Here is a 21,447-nt window from a genome sequence, read left to right as displayed (position 1 = left end):
TATTTAGAATTTTTTTTTTGCATAGATCACCAATAAGTTTCAAGTCCAAAGTGGATTATGCATGATTCTTTTCAGCTGCTTTCCATTGTCTAAACGACACAACTAACAGCGCTCTCCACCCACAATTTCCCTTTTGCTAAAGAACAAATAAACATAAAGCAACTTGCTTTTGTGCTTTTGAGTAACAATCAGATACTGTATTTAATATTTGAAATATCAAATGCCACTTCAACGTCCTTTTTGTTGAATTTTAGCCCTTCAAAAATAGAATATTGAGTTGTTTGTTCTCACAAATATTAGTAAAATTATTAGCCAATAAATCCATGTGAAATGGACTCCTATTTGGAAGGTAAATCTGATGCCCTTCCGTATTAACCGTCCCCCAATAATTGTCCAATTTGATTACGACACTAGTTTTAAGAAGTGTAGAAAAAAGTGAGTTGCAAAAGGTACTGGAATATGAGTTTATAATAAAATGTGAGTGAAATGAGTTAGTGGAATGTAAATGAAAATGGCAATAGAAGAATGTAGGCAGCAGAACTTCATTGTGCAAGTTTTGAATTGCATTTCTGATATGATTTTTCGAATGATCAACAAGTTATAAGCTATATATATATAGTCATCTAATGCAACTGACAAAACGTGCAATCCGAAACTAACTAGATCATGGTCCATCATCCTTTCTTCTAACCACGTTGTTAGTGGCCCAACAGAGCAGCTTTCCAATTCATGAGCTGAGGTGGAACTGCTTTGGTTTCCTTATCTTCACGATCAATTTCCACACGAGCTGCATTACATCCATATTTTTCGCTCGAGCTCATTTCTTCATTCATCAAGTCGTGAGTAGTTTCAACATAATGTATAACCTACTTACCATTTATAGTGAAACTGAAAATGGACACTTAATGGGAACCGACGAAAATAACAAAAGTGGATAATTAATAGGGGATAGAAGGGTACGTTTCTTTTGATCACGAGAGGTAAGAAAGAGAATAAAAGTTAAAAGAAAGATTAAGTAAGAACAATAGAAAAGGGTAAATAGAGAAAAAAAAGTACACCTACCAAGAGTATATTGATTTTTGTATAAAAATAAAGTCACTAAATAAAATACATTTCGATTCCAAAATAGTATCATCTAATATTTTATTTGTGACTAAAAAAATGTTTTATCATCTTAGCTGTCGGCAATAATTTGCAAAGGTGAAAAAACCAGTCACGCGCGCAACGTTTGTCACAATTATTGAGGAGACATAATAATTAAAGTGTTATAATAAAATATTATTTCATCAATCTTCACCCAAAGTCATTTGTTTTTGGGTAAAACTGAACTGCAAATTTAGAACCACTCTCCCATGCTATTTGTACTAATTTTTTGTTTTGTTTTAAACTATTTATATTTTTCTCTTTTAATTAAAATTAAGGTATTTATTTAAGATATTAGAATTAATTAAATTTTCTCTTAATATTACGTTTAATATATTAATTATTCAATTCTTAATTTACGATCCAAAGAGAAAAGTGCGAATAGTAGAGGGAATACTTCAATAAATACTTTGGATCATATTCTAAATTAAATAATCTCTTATTATTCAAGAGAGACAAAGACAATGCCACAAAAGAAATCTACTTTGTTGAAGCATCATAAGTTCAAAGTCATGAAATTGGGCTTTAGGCCCAAAGAATAAAAATTAGACACCCAAATCAATAGTCCATAAATCCAAGGTCATGTAAAATTCCATAATGTAGAGCCATTTAAAAATCCTAAGGCCCATCAATTTCTTGGCCCAAACAAGGCGGACCAAATAATTTTTTTTCGGCCCATTAAATTTCAGCCCATTCAACATGAAAAAGCGTCGATTCTTTGCCCTTTTTTTCACTTAACACACATCATGCACGTTGAATGTAAGGTTTAAAATGAGTGCAGAATTCATGTCGTCGTTCTGTCGAACACGTAATGTGTATGACGATCAATTCGAATGTTAACTATTTTTCCTACATGAGTTCGATATAGACCTATTTATATGGTGCATACATGAATTTATCACATTACATAATATTCTCGACCTTTTTTTTATTACAAATTTATAACTGTGCAGGAATTTTAAAAGCTTTCATATTCTTAAATGAAATTAACAAATTTGCAGAGAAGTACTTACTACATTAAGGAACACTCTGATCTTAAAATTTCGGAAGCTAAAATAAAGAAATGGATTTTTTTGATAATATTCTAAAGCATGAACCCGTTTGAAAATTAAAAAACCTACCTTTATCAAATAAACAATTTAAATGGAATTCTATTTTAAAAGTTGATTCAAGCCTCCGTCCTTTATTATGTCCCAATTTTTCATTTAGGTTAGTTCCTTATTAATTCACATTCTGCTAACCTATTTTTCTCTCAATTATATTATTAAATTAATATATAAAAGTATGACTCGCATACCACTAATTATTTCAATTTACTTTTCCTTAAATTTATTAAAATCCATGTCAAATCAAAGTGAGACACATATTGAAGGAGACCGAATGATATATTATATTTGTGGAAATAGTGGTCCACACAAAAATCAAAATGATCTTTATAAATTTGTGTTTAAAAAGCACCTTATGCCCCTAAGGATCACCTATGACAATTCCAGGAATTTGTCACAGGTGATCCTTACTCCCTTTTGCCTGAGTGGTTTTTGCCGATTCCACTCATTCCTATTACGATAAGGATGATTTGGCGATTGGTGTTTCCATCAGTCATCAGTGAGCCTATTCCCCAAACCTCTCTGGTTGACGTGTCTGCAGTCGCGGGCGCTGTTTCTTGACCGACGTCTGTTCTTCTCCCTCCGCTGTCTTCACTTCTTCCCTTGGTAAGTCCGTCACATATAGCTTTCGGGAAATTCCTTGCAAAAAGTCAAGTTTTTTTCGTAAGAGATTCAACTTCTTGTTCATCTGCACATGGTGGGAAATATGGAATGGATGAGTTTCAATATCATCTGTGACTTTGATAAGACACTGAAGAGATGAAAATGAGATAGAAATGAAGAGCAATGAAATCAGACTATTCAGTACTTACCAATCACTTCAACTTCAAAATTGGAAGTTGCCAACTTCTGCAGATCTCCATCTTCTGCTCGAATCAAAACGCGAACACGAAGGTCTAGTTCGTCTCCATTCAAATCCTCTTGCTCCTCTAATATACGCTTAGCTGACAACACCACTGATTTACAGCAAAATCCACTTGAATCGTTTCGAGTGTTGGTATTTCTCCAATTTCTGAAGGGATCCCCTTCAGTCCATCTAAATACCGAAGACGAAGCTCCTGGAGAAGTGGAAAGTGGGAACTCGCCGACACTATCCAGTTTTCTAGATCACTACATCCGAACAATGTTAGTGACTTGAGGCTGGGGAATTGGCCTTCAATTGTTTCCCACTCGCGTGTTCTGAAGCAACCTTCAAATAATGTGAGCTCGTGAAGAAGTGGTAAGGAGCCTATCGTTGGCAGTATGTCTTCCAACTCAAAACCAGTTGGTAGCTCGAGAAACAACTTCATTAGGGATGGCGGGAAGCTCATCTTCAGCACACACTCTCTATTATAGGAGGAGGGGTAGAGCCGCAGAGCCAAGCTTTCCAGTTTACTAAGACAATGAAGATAGCTGAAATAGTCCACTCCCTCAACTAGTTTCACAATGTAGTTCATATCCAATTTCTTGATGTTGGGAATTCTTTTAACAACATCTTCACTTAAATAGAAATCGCGCACTCCTTTGAGCGCCTCTAGATTCTCCATGATAACAATATCACTATCGATGATCGGAGGATTTGGGAGATGCAAATTCCGATTTAGGAAGTCAACATACCTAAGTTTGTGCATTTTCCAAATTTCAACTGGTGCAATAAAATCATTCCTACAAGAAATAATTAGTGTGTGTAGATTCCAAAGCAGATTGATTGAAGGAATCGCGCACTCCCCATTAGCTTTAAAATAAAGGTATCGTGAATTCACCAAACGAAACACTTTTTCAGGGGAATATCTGCAGCGTGTGAATGGGCTATCATATGCATATAGTGTCCTCAGAAATCTAGAATTTGGCAATTCATGATCTCCGTCTTCATGACATACATAAGACCGAACATGTGACATAGAGTCCAAGTTTTCCTTTAAACTGCATTCCGAAATAACAATGCGGTGTTGGCTAATTACTCCTTCAGAACTTTGTTCCCTCAAGACATAAAAAAACCTTTGTTTTCGAGCTTCTTTCATAGATAGATCTCTTAGTAAATCATGAATTTTGAAGAATTTTACATTCCCCAATACTCCCAACTTATCAACTAGAATGAGATTTCTCTCAGTTAGTTCCTTCAAGTACTTCTTTGCAATCGTTGTCAAACTTTTGTTATCCATCGGTTTAAGAAATCCTATAGAAACCCATAGCTTGACTATTGTTGAAGCTCTAATCTCATGGTCTTCCTTAAAAACTCCCATGTAAAGAAAACAAGGCTTAAGATAGACGGGCAAATGGTTATAGCTCAGTTTCAATATCCTCAAGCAATAATCATTATTTTCCGAATTCACTATTGAGCTTTGTGCTCCCAATATTCTAGTGTAGGTTCGGATTTTGCCATTAGACCTCCTAGCACAACAATCGCCAAAGGAAGTCCATTACACTTTTCCACAATTTTCTTTCCAATTGTCTCAAGTTGAGTAGGAAAACTTTGTTCCCTACATACAATTTTGGTGAACAAAGTCCAACTACTGAACTCGTTTAGAAATCCCATCTTAAAGATGCTATAGGAACTAGTCCAGTGGGAAGCCAAGTTCGACATCCTAGTTGTTACCACTATTCGACTACCCTCATTGCAATCAGGAAAGGAAAATTTCAACTTATCCCACACATCTATACTCCACATATCATCCAATACAATGAGATATCTCCTACCCCATAAATACTGGTGTAATTTTACTTCCAATTCTTTCTCATCCATACTACTAGAGTAGTCCCCTTTTGCTTTGAACAGAACTTCCCTAAGAGTTTCAATTATATTATATTCTTGGGAAATGGTAGTCCACACAAAAATATCGAAATGATCCTTAATAAGCATGTGCTCAAACGCACCTTTTGCAAGAGTAGTTTTGCCGATGCCACCCATCCCTACGATAGGAATGATTTCGAGATTGGAATTTCCACAAATAAGCCTATCCAGGAGTTGAAGAAGCACATCATCAAACCCTACCATGAGATGGCTCTTTTCAGTGGAACTAGATCTTATACTAACATCATTAGAACCCTCATTTCTCTCCACTTCCTTCTCACTGGATCTTACACCAGCCAAGTTTCGCAGCTGCCCTTTCATCTCCCTCATTATCATAGTCACCTCTTTCTTGATCAAATCAATTTCTTCTATCACATTTTGCAGATCTTGATAGAAATGGATGCAGCTGATTTGTTCATCACCACCCTCATCAGTTGTTGCAGACAGCTGAATAGTGTCGATAATATAGGATTCGATCACATCTTCAGCCGCATGAATTGCATCTGCAGTGAAAATTAAATTGTCATGGAGTAAAGAACACCAAAGAACAAGTAGAATAAAACTCAAAGAAAAAAAAATAATCTTCCAAAGAGGCCTACACCTAAACACTTTAATTTCTATGAAATCTAAACATGTCAAGCAAATCAACTTAAACACAAACAATGGAGATGTCCAGATATATACATTAGTTCATAATAAACCAAACATTTACATAAGCTTACAATAATAATAGGACTAGTAATATACATCTACAATTACATTATAATCTTAAATAAGTCAATAATGATTTGAAAATACTGAACCATCCAATGTCATGGTTATTAATTTTAAATAAGAATAAAAATAATAAAAAATCGATCCTAAAAATAGGATTTGGACCCATTTTCCACATTCCATTTCATCTGTGTTATTTGATTGATTTGACTTAAAAAGTAATTGAACTTAATTATCTAAAATATAACCAAACTACCCAAATTTAATTCTATAATCAAACTAAAATTCATGAATGATCAAATAGTTATTTCTACTATTCCAATTTTTTTTCCCAATAATATACATGGAAAATTAAATAATCAGCATGTTTTGGAAGATATAACAACTGCTTAAGCATTTTGAAAAGATCTACTCACCCATAATGCGAATCTCCAATGGATCTGCTTCGTCGTTGTAATCATAGGGTGATTTGTAGCACTCGAGAAATTCCTGCAAGAAGGTAACTATTTCTACAAGAGATTCCATTTGTTTCTTGTCGAGAGAAATAGGAGGGGAAGGGTGAGTTTCAATATCATTTATGATATGCATAAGAGAAACCAGAGCTGCATAAGCAGCCATCTTAATTCTTTGAAACTTAATGCACAAACATAGTGTAAATTGATTTGATAGGAAATTATCAAAGATGAATTTGGTATTTGGGCACTGTAATTGAGACTTAGAAACTTTTTGATAAACATTAGCATCATCGTTTGGCCTAACTACTTTATTTATTCATTTAATTATTGCCTTTAGCTTGACTAATTATTTTGTTTATATATGAAAAGCATAAACAACTGGCCGTGACAGGCTGGTTATTCTTTGATAAAATATTACTACCACTTGACCAATTATTACTAAAAATTACACTTTTTCCATTCCTAATAATTTGATCTGGCACCTATAGAATAGAATGGATTTAAAAAGTTAGTTCATTTAGCAATTCATGAACTATAAATGACCTACAATTAGATTTCTGTTAGGTCCGGACACAATAGGTAGTAACAACCTGATGTCGGACGCAAAAAAGAAAGCGGGGCTATGCTTTCCGAATATTAATTGAAAGTATATTTTTAAGTAATTTATATTATTAATAAAAGCTTTGTATAACAATTTACACAAAATTTAGATGAATTTTAAAAATTTGTTAAAGAAATCTACAAATATATAAAAGGGGAGTTTTAGTGATATTTACAAGAATGCCATTTAAATTAAAAAATTATAAGTATTAAATTGAAAATATAATATTAAATGGAAAGATAGTGGGAGGTTTTATAATGAGTGGGAGGTTTCATAATGTATAGTGAACGGCTAATATTGACATGAATCAAAATTAAGTTATTGATTTGCAGAGGCAAGCGATTGAGTGGGAGAACGGGGAAAGGATGAACTACAATTGCAAGTAAGTGTTCGCCTTGAATTTCGGTTGAATTTGTGTAGATTTAGAGGGTTTGCATTCCTTTTTTGTTGATCTTATTTTTGTGGATATGTGATTCTAAATTTTGCAGTTACATTAAGAATTATGTGCATAATATTTAGCCTATAAATATGTCATTTAAAGGTTGGATATCCACACATACCTACTTACCTTATAGAATTCAAGCATATCATTTTTGGTCTTACTATAGGAGGAAAGCTTAATGTCATTTAACCATTCAACTCTATGCTCAATGATTTCAAGGCTTCCTCAATTTCTTTGGTTGACTAATTTTGTTCTTTTTAATTATGTTTTTGTTCCTTTTCATTTTAATAATTATATATGATTTAATGTTTAAATATTATATTATGTGATTTATTTATTATGCTTCAAAGTTGATTTGTATAGATTTTTTATCTCATATAACTAATATTCTTACTCATATTGTTCATTGTTAATATTGATTCTAATTTTATTTAATTAATTTAAAATTAAAAGTTACTCCCTCCGTCCCACATAATTTTACCAAATATTCCATTTCAGGTCGTCCCATATAATTTTACACACTTCACTTTTACCATTTTTGGTAGTGTACCTCGTATTCCATTAACTCATTCCTACTCACATTTTATTATAAAACTAATACTTTTAAAAGTAGGACCCACATCCCACCAACTTTTTCAACTCACTTTCCATTAAATTTCTTAAAACTCGTGCCGGGTCAAAGTGAATAAAATTATGTGGGACGGGGGGAGTAATATTTTAAAAATATGTTAATCTGTGGCACAGGCGTGATACTAGTTACTTTAAAAAATGAGTTCTTACGGGCTTAAGCCAAACACAATTGCTAGTAAAACCTAGGAATTAGTTGTTCGAAAATCCCATAGCCCATTTAATTTAGAGGACCAAAAAAATTGATTTCGGCCCATTAAGAGAATTTGTCATTAATCGGTATTGCGAGTAAGACCATTGTTGCTAGACATATACATATCCAAAAGGAACATTTAGATATTAAAATTTCAAAAGCAACAAAGCCCTCCGTTAATGTTGGCCTTCAAAAAACTAGTAATAGATTTTTATGACTTAAAACAACAAGATGCACATTTTTTTCTTTTCAGATACAAAATCTATGTATGTTACCTTTAGACTTTAGAATTGGCAATGACGATGAGATTTAGTAGAAGAGAAATCTATGGGAGAAAGGAAAGCAAAGAACAATAGTGTCAAAGCAATTCCAAATGTACAAGATGAGAAATGAAAATCGACCATATTAAGTTTACAAAGAAAGGAAGAGCGATCAATGCACAATAGCCCTGGACACTCGAACTACAAAATTGGAACTTACCAGCCTCTGCAACGCTTTATCTTTATTGTCGACGAAAGCAAAGACATGAAGGTCTAGTTGGTCTCCTTGTAAATCCTCTTGCTCCTTTAATATCTCTTTAGCTGATAACACCAATAATCCATTGCAATGATCCACCAGAATTAATCTCAGTGTGGGTATTTCTCCAATTTCTGAAGGAATCTCCTTCAATTTTTTCATTTCACAAAGACGAAGCTCCTGAAGAAATGGAAAATGGGAGCTCTCCGACACTGTCCAGTTTTCTAGATCTTGACAAGAGTCCAACCTTAGTGACCTGAGGCTGGGGAATTGGCCTTCAACTGTTTCCCACTCGCCTTTTTTGAAGCGACCTCCAAGTAATGTGAGCTCCTGAAGAAGTGGTAAGGCCCCTATCATTGGCAGTATGTCTTCCCACTCAAAACCGATTGGGAAAGAGAGTTTCAAATTCTTAAGGGAGTTTGGGAAGCTCATCTTCTGAACATACCTTCCGTTATTGGTGGAGTCTACGAACAACCACAAGAATTCAAGTTTAGTAAGACACTGAAGACAACTGAGATAGTTCATTCCCTCAATTACTTCCATATCATAAGTTATGACTAATTTCTTGATATTGGGAATTCTTTGAACAACATCTTCACTCAAATTGAGATTCTTCACTCCTCTAAGCACCTCCATATGCCTCATGACAATAATATCATCGTCAGCGCTCGGGGGAACTCGGAGTTGCATCCTTCCACCAGTGAAATGGACATGCCTAAGTTTAAGCATTTTCCAGATATCAATTCGTCCCTTAAAATAATCATCCTCCCCCAAAATAATTAGTTTTTGTAGATTCCAGAGCAATTTGATTGAAGTTTGCACATGCAGAGCAAGGTATCGTGAGTTCACAGGTTTTGGGGTATTTCTCTTTATATAGAGTCCATGTGCACGTAGTGTCCTCAGAAATCTAGATTTTGGCAATTCTAGAACACTAATATTGTCACACCATAGTAAACAAGAACGAACGTGTGACATGGATTCAAAGGCATTGCGGATTTTATCCTCAGAAGTACTTCTTGGAATAACAATCTGGTGTTGGCTAATTACGCCTACAGGACTTTCTTCACTCAAAACATAAAAAAACCTCTGTTTTTGAGCTTCTTTCATTGATAAATCTCTTAGTAAATCATGAATTTTGTAGGATTTTACATTCCCAAGTAACCCCAACCCATGAACTAAAATGAGATTTCTATCAACTAGCTCCTGCCAGTATTCTTTTGCAATTGTTGTCAAGCTTTTGTTGTCTAATGGTTTAAGAAACCCTTCAGACTCCCATAGCTCGAAAATTCCTGAAGCACTAAGCAAAGTGTCTTCCTCAAACACTCCCATGTATAGAAAACATGGCTTTAGATGGGCAGGCAAATGATTATAACTTAGTTTCAATATTCTCAAGCAATAATCATCATTCTCCGAGTTCACTATTGAGCTTAAGTTTTCCTTTATGTGCTCCCAATATTCTAGTGTAGGTTCGGATTTAGCCATTAGACCCCCTATGACAACAATCGCCAAAGGAAGTCCATTACACTTTTCCACAATTTCCTTTCCAATGCTCTCGAGTTGAGTAGGAAAACCTTGTTCCCCAAACACAGTTTTGGAGAACAAAGTCCAACTACTAGCCTCGTCTAGAAATCCCATCTTAAAATCTCCACAGGAATCAGTTAAGTAGGCAGCCAAGTTGGACATCCTAGTTGTTACCACTATTCGACTACCCTCATTGCAACCGGGAAACGAAAATTTCAACCTATCCCACACATCTATGCTCCACATATCATCCAATATAATGAGATACCTCCTACCCCATAAACACTTGTGTAATTTTACCTCCAATTCTTTCTCATCCATACTACTCGAGGACTCTCCTGCTCGAGAGAGAACTTGCCTAAGAGTTTCTACTATATTATAATCTTGAGAAATGGTGGCCCACACACAAATATCAAAATGATCCTTGACAAACTTGTGTTCAAACGCACCTTTTGCAAGAGTAGTTTTGCCGATGCCACCCATCCCTACGATAGGGATGATTTGGAGATTGGTGTTTCCATCGGTAAGCTTATGCAGGAGTTGATGAAGCACATCATCAAACCCTACCATGATAGAGCTCTTCTCAGTGGAACTGCTGGATCGTAAACCGGCATCATCAGATGTCACCATTCGCTGGTGAACTACCTTCTCCCTCGTTATTAAAGCCACCTCTTTTGTGATCAAATCAATTCCTTCTATCACATTTTGCAGATCTTGATAGAATTGGATGCAACTGATTTGTTCGTCACCACCGCCATTGTCAGTTGCTGTTGCAGAAATGTGAATAGTGTCAATTATATATGACTCGATCACATCTTCAGCCGCTTGAGCTGCATCTACAATGCGCATCTCCAACGGATCTGCTTCGTCTCTGTATGCATAAGGAGAATTATAGCTTTCGAGAAATTCCTGCAAAAAGACGAGCTTTTCAGTGAGAGATTCAACTTGTTGTTTATCGAGAAAAATGGGAGGGGATGGATGAGTTTCAATATCATCTATGACTTTCATAAGAGAAATCAGAGCTGCATAAGCCGCCATGAATGCTAAGAGACTGAATAGATGGAAAGTGTGAATGAAAATGAGATGAAATTGCAGAGATGAAAGTAGAAGACTAATGTGATAAGATACAAGTATTTTGCAGCTTTCTTGAAATAGTATACAATTGCGATTGTAAGGATGTGGACCTTTCAATTAAAGATTGACCCTACATACAATTATGCATGAATCTTTGCAGCTAAACGACACAAGTCACAGTACTCCACTGGTCCACTAACAGTTTCCTTTTAGCTATAGTACAAATAAGCATAAATCTACTTGCTTTTGAAAATAACAATCACAAATTTGAAATATCAAAAGCCACTTCAACGTCCTTTTTGAAAATTGATTTAGCCCTTCAAGACAACAATATTACTCCCTCCGTCCACAAACAATAGATATATTGTTGTTCGGCACGGGTTTTAGTGTAGAATTGGTAAAGTAAGAAAAAGGAGGAGAAAAAGTAGGTAAAGTAAGAGATATAGTGAAAAAAAGTGAGTAAAGTATGAGAGAGGGAAGAAAAAGTGGGAAAAGTATGTGAGATAAACTTTCCATTTTTAGAAAGTGATCTATTTTTTTTGGACGTCCTAAAATGACAAAAGTGATCTATTTTTTTTGGACGGAGGGAGTATATTTTTATTGTAAAACTCTTAGCCGATAAATCCATGTGAAATGGAACTTTGAAAATGACCCATAGTTGGAATTCTGTTAGGCCCAAACACTATAATCGGCACTAAGAGAAATTGATTTGAGGTCCAAAATAAGCGGCCCAAAATACTTTTTTGTCAATATCCATTTGTCATTGATTTGATGATTCTTTTCCTCTCTATCTTTGATCAGGACACAAAGTTAAGAGGCAAAGGGTGGTTAAGAAGAGACTTCTATGAGGTATGTATCGAATGTCACACGGTTTGATATTTTGTAATTTATTCTTATTCTCTCATCTATCCTATATTTTACTCCCTCCGTTTCACCATAGTTGAGGCGAAACTTTTCGGCACGGAGTTTAAGAAATGGATGTTGAGTGTGTTGAATAAATAGATAAAATAAGTAAGAGAGAGAAAAAGGTGGAGAGAATAAAGTAGAAAGTGAATAAAGTAGAGAGAAAAAAGTAAGAGAGAGTAAAGTAAGAAAGAGAAAATAATTACTATATTTGGAAACGACTCAACTATGAAGAAACTTTCCGAAATGGTAAAATGACTCAACTATGGTGAAACGGAGGGAGTATTATCTTTTCATTTAATTAATTAAATATTGTTTTTTAAATTTTTTATAAAAAAATAAAATGCATCACTCAAATTAGGTGGAGAGACTAGAGATTGATGATTTATTTTGTCTAGCCATATCACCGCTACTAGAAGAACTCATCCCCATATTTATCAATTCATTAACTATAAGAAAAATTCAATGAAATGATGAGAGATTCTTTGAAAGTACATAGGAGTACTTATTTGTTTTTTTAATAAATGTAGTAATTTATTCCCATAGATCACCAATAACTTTGTAGTCCAAAGTGTGCTTCTCCAGACATCAATTCCTTACAAAGCCCAAATTTGCAGCCCAAAATTGAGCATAATTATTGTTCATTTTCGTGTTATCAATACTACTATTAATTCTCACGTAAAATGTGCAAATTTAATATTAAGCCCTTTGTTAGTTTTGCACTTTAACAAAAATAGATTTGATTTTATGATAATACTCTTAATTCTTACTCTCTCAGTCCGCGAATAAGAGTCTCGTTTTTCCATTTTAGTCCGTCTGCGAATAAGAGTCTCGGTTCACTTTTACCATAAATGGTAATAAGTTAATAGGTCCCACCTTCCACTAACTCATTCCCCTCACATTTCATTTGAAACTAATATATACAAGTGGGATCCCTATTCCACTAACTTTTTTCCATCCACTTTTCTTAACATTTCTTAAAATCCGTGCCGCCTATGAATGAGACTCCTAATGGCGGACGGAGGGAGTAACTCTTAACCAATCCATTTGAAAATAACCATGAAACAGACAATTAATTGTAATCCCCACGTCCCAACTAAGTTGAGCACTAAAAAAATCTACCGTTCTCAAGGAAGCCAATTTAAAATGGAATTCTATTTTATAGACTACTCTAGCATTTCATCGAATTATCCTCGCGTAAATCAAAATCTGGGCATTTAGCGTTTCAGAAATGGGGAATGAATATTTCATCAAATTTTTCATCAACACTCAACAATTTCGATATACATACTAAAAATTGACGACTGTAACATCTGCTCATTAATGTAGAAGGTATATTGTCTGACTTAAACAAGATGCATTGTTCCTTTGTCACTTCAAAAACTCAATGTGTAGTATCAAAGCAATTCCAAATATGCAAGATGAGAAATGAAAAATAGATGTGATTAAGTTTACAAGGAAATAATTAAGAAAAAAGAAGAGAGATCAATACACATTAACACTACACTAAAACTTCAAAATTGGAACTTGCCAGCCTCAGCAACGCTTCATCTTTCTTCTCGACTACAGCAAGAACATGAAGGTCTAGTTGGTCTCCTTGTAAATCCTCTTGCTCCTTTATTATCTCTTTAGCTGAAAACACCAATAATTCACTGCAATGATCCAGTTCAATCGATCTGAGTGTTGGTATTTCTCCAATTTCTGAAGGAATCGCCTTCAATTCTATATTAAAAAGACGAAGCTTCTGAAGAAATGGAAAATGGGAGCTCTCTGACACTGTCCAGTTTTCTAGATCTTGACAAAAGGACAAGCTTAGAGACCTGAGGCTGGGGAATTGGCCTTCAACTGTTTCCCACTCGCCTTTTTTGAAGCGACCGGACATTAATGTGAGCTCGTGAAGAAGTGGTAAGGCCCCTATCATTGGCAGTATGTCTTCCCACTCAAAACCGATTGGTAACTTGAGATTCAACTTCTTAAGGGAGTCTGGGAAGCTCATCTTCTGAACATACCTTCCGTTATTGGTGGAGTAGATGAACAAACTCAAGGATTCAAGCTTAGTAAGACACTGAAGACAGCTGAGATAGTTCACTCCCTCAATTACTTCCATATCATAAGTTATGGCTAAATTCTTGATATTGGGAATTCTTTGAACAACATCCTCACTCAAATTGAGATTCTTCACTCCTATGAGTGCCTCTAGATGCTTCATGACAATAATATCATCGTCAGTGCTTGGGGGAGCTCGGAGATGCATATTTCGACCAATGAACTGGACATGCCTAAGTTTATGCATTTTCCAGATTTCAATTCGTCCAATAGAATCACCCTCCCAAAAAATGTTTAGTGTATGTAGATTCCAGAGAAATTTGAATGAAGTTTGCACATGCAGAGGAACGTTTCGAAAAGCAAAGTATCGTGAGTTCACAGGTTTTGGGGTATTTCTCTTTATATAAAGTCCATATGCATGTAGTGTCCTCAGAAATCTAGATTTTGGCAATTCTAGAACACTAATAAACTGACACCATAGTAAACAAGAACGAGCATGTGACATGGATTCAAAGGCATTGAGGATTTTTTCCTTAGAAGTACTTCTTGGAATAACTATCCGGTGTTGCCTCATCACACCTACAGGACTTTCTTCTCTCAAAACATAAAAAAACCTCTGTTTTTTAGCTTCTTTCATTGATAAATCTCTTATTAAATCATGAATTTTGCAGAATGTTACATTCCCAAGTAACCCCAACCCCTCAACTAAAATGAGATTCCTATCAACTAGCTCCTGCAAGTACTCTTTTGCAATTGTTGTCAAGCTTTTATTGTCTAATGGTTTAAGAAACCCTTCAGACTCCCATAGCTCGACAATTTCTGAAGCACTAAGCAGACGGTCTTCCTCAAACACTCCCATGTAAAGAAAACAAGGCTTTAGATAGGTAGGCAAATGATTATAACTTAGTTTTAATATTCTCAAGCAATAATCATTATTCTCCGAATTCACTATTGAGCTTATGTTTTCCTTTATGTGCTCCCAATATTCTAGTGTAGGTTCGGATTTAGCCATTAGACCCCCTATCACAACAATCGCCAAAGGAAGTCCATTACACTTTTCCACAATTTTCTTTCCAATGCTCTCGAGTTGAGTAGGAAAATTTTGTTCCCCAAATACAGTTTTGGAGAACAAAGTCCAACTACTAACCTCGTCTAGAAATCCCATCTTAAAATCGCCATAGGAATCAGTTAAGTTGGCAGCCAAGTTGGACATCCTAGTTGTTACCACTATTCGACTACCCTCACTGCAACCAGGAAACGAAAATTTTAACCTATCCCACACATCTATGCTCCACATATCATCCAATATAATGAGATACCTCCTACCCCATAAACACTTGTGTAATTTTACCTCCAATTCTTTCTCATCTACACTACTCGAGGACCCTCCTGCTCGAGAGAGAACTTGCCTAAGAGTTTCTACTATATTATAATCTTGAGAAATGGTGGCCCACACACAAATATCAAAATGATCCTTGACAAACTTGTGTTCAAACGCACCTTTTGCAAGAGTAGTTTTGCCGATGCCACCCATCCCTACGATAGGGATGATTTGGAGCTTGGTGTTTCCATCGGTAAGCTTATGCAGGAGTTGATGAAGCACATCATCAAACCCTACCATGTTAGAGCTCTTCTCAGTGGATGAGCTGGATCGTAAATCCGCCACGTTCCTCTGGTGCACTACCTTTTCCCTTGTTATTCCAGTCACCTCCTTTTTTATCATATCCACTTCTTCAATCACATTTTGCAGATCCTGGTAGAAGTGGATGCAACTGATTTGTTCACCATCACCATCACCATTACCGCCATCATCATCACCACTAGCACCATCATCATCATCATCATCATCATTATCAGTACTAGCACCATCATCATCATCATCATCATAACCACTAGCACCATCATCACCACCATCGCCAGCGCCATCGTCAGTTGCTGCCGCAGAAAGGTGAATAGTGTCGATGATATATGACTCGATCACATCTTCGGCCGCTTGAGCTGCATCTACAATGCACATCTCCAACGGATCTGCTTCGTCGCTGTATGCATAAGGAGAGTTATAGCTTTCGAGAAATTCCTGCAAAAACACAAGTTTTTCAGTGAGCGATTCAACTTGTTGTTTATCGAGAAAAATTGGAGGGGATGGATGGGTTTCAATATCATCTATGACTCTCATAAGAGAAATCAGAGCTGCATAAGCCGCCATGAAAGCTCAGAAACTGAATATTTGAGCAGTGTGAATGAAAATGAGATAAAATGCAAACATGAAAGAAGAAGATCACGGTGATATTGTTGAAAATATTGCAATTGTGTGGCTGTGGACGTTTCAATTCAAGAATGACCCTACATTATAATTATCCATGAAATATTCATAATCTTTGCAGCTGGCATCGTGACACATCTCTGTCGGCAATTATGTGGAGAAGGCAATTATTGAGAAGATAAATTGAGGACTATTTGTCGTGGGTACTCATTCTTGGAACTAGGAGTGGCAACGGAGGGTGCAATCTTAGAGTCTCCTTGATGATTAATTTAAGATATTTAGAGTTTCTTTGATGATTAATTTAAATGGAATATCTCTTCTAACAAACTAGTCTATTAAACTGAGTTCTCATGTTTAGTGTGTATCACTCTCTTAGAACTCTCACTGTGTGTAAACATTCAAACAATTTATAAAACACAGCATATTCATACGATAATTCCAAATCATATAGTAGTATTATTCAATAAGCATTAATTGTTAAATCATATAGTAGTATTATTCAATAAGCATTGAACAATTACTATGAGACTAACATATCATATAATTCAAGAGAGACATTGCTATCAAAGAGTTCACAATAATAAATTCGAATTCATCAAATTGGGCTTTAGGCCCAAAGAATAAAATTTGTCACTCAAGTCAACGGTCATTCAATATTCTATAATGCATTAAACAATCCAAAGCCCATCAATTTTCTGAGCCCAAGCAAGGCGGACCAAATCAATATTTTTCTGTTGAATCTCCAAATGGATCTATCAACAACATTCCAAACAAATCCCTTAATTAATTAGGCCAGCTCACATAAATTGGAATAGAACGAATCATACAAAACCCTCCAATATGAGAAAAGAATGTATATGACAATCATCACTTAATTCAATTCCAATCCAAGAATCTCCTTTTTTTATTTATGCGTATGTGCCTTTGTCTATTTGTCTCATTGTTTGTCTTTTGCTGTCCTCACATTTTGTATTTATATCTTTTACTTTTTCTCTTTGAATCCATCTCAAAGATTTCTAGCATTTCTTTTAGTACACTATATGATCGATGTACATTAAGACGTCTTTAATTTGGAAAGTCGTGAGAGTTGGATAAGCCAGAATTGCTCATATTTTATGCTAGTACGTAGTGATAAATTGTGTTAATTAATGTAGGCAAAAAATCCGTACGAATAACTTGTACTTGTAGCCAAGAAACACACAATAACGGGTTAATTAATATTACTACAGAAGATGTCCTTAATCTTTAAGCATGTGAAGAAGTGAAAACTTGACAACTGTATTTTTAAAAAGCAAGGCTACAATCTTCATTAAATTAAAAATAGTACACTCAAACAAATACGGTATGAAAAACACAAGTAGAAGAAACATTGAGCTTTTTTTTTTTCAATCCACGGCCTCAATGTTGCCATCTTTGATCATATCTTTACCGCAGCTGCCGAAACAAATGAAGAAGTTGCAGAATGCACAGTAAAAACCAATCTCCTCATGCCTATCCTCACCACAAACGTCGCAGCGGCATTTTGTAGTGAGAATTTGATAGGTGAGAGGGTGTGGATGGGTTTCTGCATTCACATTATATTCCTGCCCAAACTTGATGTTTCTATACTTACCGGACGTAGTTTTAAAGCAGCTCGGATGGAAGGATGTATCACAGCTGCGGCAGTGATACATCCAACGCTTGGGATTCATTTCTTCCTCGCATTCATTGCAGTAGAATTCACCGGGATGGTTTAGAGTGGCGTCGTGCGTCAGAAGCAGCGGGTGGTGCTTGTCCCATCTATGGCTGGTGGTTGACGCAGGCAGCATCGCGCATCCAGCGCCCACGATGAAATCACAGCTGCCGCATGCATACCTTTGATTACTAGGGAGCCATAAGATACCATTACAGCCATCACATGTATCGCCACGTCGTATATAATTATCTTCTTTGGAGAGAAGGTTGAGGGGGTGTGGAGGGTGAGCTGCGTGATATATGGTGTCCGGCATTGAAGCGCACTTTATATCTACTTCGAAGTAATTGCATTTTGTGCAACTATAAAACAGACCATTCGTCTCTTTATAGCAGACGCTGCATTGTTGCCAATTCCATGGTTTATGATTGTCACCAGATTGAAGGACAAGGCTGTGATCATTCTCATTCTCATTCTCATGTTTGTGGAGGAGAGGAAGAGAGGAGATCTGAGTTGGCAAGCGGAAGCACGCCAAGTGAAGATAGTATTTGCATGAGCTGATGCTACATCTTATGTAGTAGTAATCTTTACTACTAGTACTACTACTACTACTTAAACAAGAAGAAGAAGATGAAAATGATGTTTTTTTAAGAAATATTGGAGTAATGCACCCATTGCATATTAACTCCGATTTTCTACAAGAGTTGTCTTCCTCATCATCATCATCATCACAATTTTCTTCTTCTTGTTCTTGAAATGATGATGAGGAGGAGGAGACTAATGTGAGTTTGTGATGGTGGAACTTATAATCAACATCATCTTGATGATCAAGTATGAGAGACTTTGTATGTGTATCAACTCCTTGTCTCCTTAGAAAAGCTCCAATTAGGTCCTCTCCCACATCACTTATTGGAAACTCCATAATCCCTTTCTCTCTACATTCAATGCAACAAAACACACATTTCAACATATATAATCCAACATTTTTTTTGAGGTAACATAATTAGATTTACATGAGTATCGATTATACCTAGTGATGGCAAGTGTTTTGTTGAAGGTGCAGGCGAGATGGACAACATAGCTGCAAAGCTCGCAATGATATATCCAAAGTTTGGATATTAATCTTTTTCTGCACACTTCACAGCGGTAGTCATGTCTGAGATATTGAGGAGGGACATGATAAGAGAGAGAGAGGGAGTGGTTGTGATCTTCCCTTTGGATATTCTGAGGCAAAGAAGCACATCTCTGATGGATCCAATACTCACATGCAGGTGTGGTGCATGTGTAGGAACTCCCTTTGGCGCCTGTGGTGCCACAAGCATCGCACTTGAATGAACACCTTCTCTTCAGAAACAAGAGTTGATGCTCAAGGTGACTCGGATGATGGATGATGCTGCTGCTCCTCTGCTTCTCCACATCTTCTTCAGCTGCATACATCATGTCGCTGCCCTGCGCGCATCTGACATGTGCCACGAACGTGCATTCTGCGCCCGTGCATCTGTACAAGATGTCTTGGTAAACTCGCAACCTGCAGATAGAGCAGCACATTTCCAAACCTGTTATCATGTAAGAGAATTTTTGAGTGAGTGTGTGTTGAGGGTGCATTGCGTGTCTGATCTTCCTCGGCGCCTCTGCACAGTCTTCATGTAGTTGGAAAAAAGACGTACATTCCAGGCACCTATAACCTCTCTCTCCTCTTCTAAATCTCCCAGTACAACCATCACAACCATATGAAATACCAACCCTCACCAGAGAAAGTGGATGCTCGTGGCTCCAATGATTGAGCATCTTTCTCTCACTCATTCTTATGTGTGTGTGTGTCTATTTTCTTTTTTACTTCTTGTGTTTGTATATCAAAACTTATATAGACCGTTTATTGGAGTACTATCTTTATTACGCGTAACTTCTAATCTCAACAAAGTACCTACTCCTATATACACAACTCTTCTTTTTTCCTTTTCCTTTTCCTTTTCCTTTTTCTTTTTCTTTTTCTTTTTCTCTCTTTCTCTTTTGTCTTTTGCTTTTCCGATATTATTAGTATATTTTTCTAACGTCTAATTTAACTTCGTACGATGTACTCCCTCCATTCCATAGTAATAGAGTCATTTTGTCATTTTGGTACGTCCATTACATCATTTCCTTTTTTAATAAAAGTCAACACATCTCTCCACACCTAATTTACTCTCTCTTACTCTATTCTCTCTTCATATCTTTACCTTTTACATTTTCCACTTTATTCTCCTTTTACTTAACTCGCCTAACACAATTTTCTTAATCTCTTTGCCGAAAAGAAACGTCTCCATTACTATGGAACGGAGGTAGTACTAGCTAAGAAAATTACTTTTGAGTTCATTAAGTTTAAGTGAAACATTTCTTTTTAACATAAAAAGATAAAAAAAAGAATTGTAAGTCAGAAGAATAATGTGATAAGATAGAAGTATTTTGCAGCTTTCTTGAAATAGTATACAATTGCGATTGTAAGGATGTGGACTTTTCAATTAAAGATTGACCCTACATACAATTATGTATGAATCTTTGCAGCTGAACGATACAAGTCACAGTTCTCCTTTTACCTAAAGTACAAAATAAACATAAATCTAACAATCACAAATTTGAAATACCAAAACTCAAAAGCCACTTCAACGTCCTTTTTGAAATTGATTTAGCCCTTCAACACAAGAAAATTATTTATTTTGTAAAATTCATAACCGAGAAATCCATTAGAAATTAACCCCCAAACAACGTTTCACGGACTAATAGTAGTACCAAAACTCTTGGGGGATGTTCGGCTTGCAAGATTGTATCCGAGATCAAATTTGTAGTGTGTTTGGTTCATGGAATTCAACCCCACGACTCAATCCTAGATGGATAATTAGTCATAGATAACTCCCTATAAATAAAATAATCACACACAACTCAATCCTAGATAGTATCTTGGAAATCGAACACCACTTTAGCCTTAGCCGATAAATCAATGTGAAATGGAACTTTGAAAATGACCCATAGTTGGAATTCTGTTAGGCCCAAAAAATATAATTGGTACTAAGAGTAATTGTTTTGTGGCCCAAAATATTGTTTTTGGCCCATTAAGTCGCTGGACATTTGTGCACATCCATTTTTAAGGAATTAAAATTTCAAAAGCAACAAATAAGCCCTTCGTTAATGTGGCCCTTAAAAAAAATAAGTAGACATGGACTTTTAGACAATATTTATTTTTTTTGAAGAAAAAAATATTGTCTAATTCTTTACCATAAAACTCGTTTCAAAATAACCACAAAACAGCCAACTGCTGATATAATCCCTCCATTCCTAAAAATAGGAATTCTTTCCTTGTAAGTCTGTTCCCTAAAAATAGTAACTTTCTTTAATAAAGTGTGACTCATTTTCTACCAGCACCATCG

The 21,447-nt window shown here is 35.8% G+C and overlaps 3 protein-coding genes and 1 pseudogene across 4 annotated transcripts; all 4 read right to left on the bottom strand.

The window, feature by feature from the left end:
• Nucleotides 1-2,560: 2,560 nt before the first annotated feature.
• LOC148924076 (putative late blight resistance protein homolog R1A-3) lies at nt 2,561-6,411 on the bottom strand (annotated as a pseudogene). Its single transcript, XR_016133039.1, has 3 exons — nt 6,150-6,411; nt 3,062-5,522; nt 2,561-2,937 (listed from the first exon to the last, which is right to left on the bottom strand). The product of XR_016133039.1 is annotated as a putative late blight resistance protein homolog R1A-3 (transcript).
• Nucleotides 6,412-8,359: 1,948 nt separating this feature from the next.
• Nucleotides 8,360-11,215, bottom strand: LOC148924075 (putative late blight resistance protein homolog R1A-3). The gene has a single exon (XM_089062011.1). It carries the CDS (start codon nt 11,124-11,126, stop codon nt 8,484-8,486), a length of 2,643 nt encoding a protein of 880 aa, XP_088918137.1. The 5' UTR covers nt 11,127-11,215; the 3' UTR covers nt 8,360-8,483.
• A 2,242-nt stretch (nt 11,216-13,457) lies between these two features.
• On the bottom strand, nt 13,458-16,437 carry LOC148924074 (putative late blight resistance protein homolog R1A-3). The gene has a single exon (XM_089062010.1). It carries the CDS (start codon nt 16,315-16,317, stop codon nt 13,567-13,569), a length of 2,751 nt encoding a protein of 916 aa, XP_088918136.1. The 5' UTR covers nt 16,318-16,437; the 3' UTR covers nt 13,458-13,566.
• A 1,196-nt stretch (nt 16,438-17,633) lies between these two features.
• On the bottom strand, nt 17,634-19,928 carry LOC125207009 (uncharacterized). Its single transcript, XM_089062012.1, has 2 exons — nt 19,077-19,928; nt 17,634-18,981 (listed from the first exon to the last, which is right to left on the bottom strand). The coding sequence occupies exons 1-2, from the start codon at nt 19,847-19,849 to the stop codon at nt 17,760-17,762; spliced, it is 1,995 nt and encodes a 664-aa protein (XP_088918138.1). The 5' UTR covers nt 19,850-19,928; the 3' UTR covers nt 17,634-17,759.
• Between the last annotated feature and the right edge of the window lie 1,519 nt (nt 19,929-21,447).

Source organism: Salvia hispanica, chromosome 6, assembly GCF_029641045.1.
Source record: "Salvia hispanica isolate PSC_SH4W2 chromosome 6, Shi_PSC_v1, whole genome shotgun sequence".
Classification (NCBI taxonomy): domain Eukaryota; kingdom Viridiplantae; phylum Streptophyta; class Magnoliopsida; order Lamiales; family Lamiaceae; genus Salvia; species Salvia hispanica.
This window is presented reverse-complemented; position numbering and strand designations above follow the sequence as displayed.

Bases quoted from the DNA above. Each gene is read 5' to 3' on its own strand.
- LOC148924075 (XM_089062011.1), bottom strand. From the start codon at position 11,126: ATGGCGGCTTATGCAGCTCTGATTTCTCTTATGAAAGTCATAGATGAT.
- LOC148924074 (XM_089062010.1), bottom strand. From the start codon at position 16,317: ATGGCGGCTTATGCAGCTCTGATTTCTCTTATGAGAGTCATAGATGAT.
- LOC125207009 (XM_089062012.1), bottom strand. From the start codon at position 19,849: ATGAGTGAGAGAAAGATGCTCAATCATTGGAGCCACGAGCATCCACTT. The intron at 18,982-19,076 runs GTATAATCGATA...CATTGAATGTAG, and splicing joins AAAACACTTGCCATCACTAG to AGAGAAAGGGATTATGGAGT.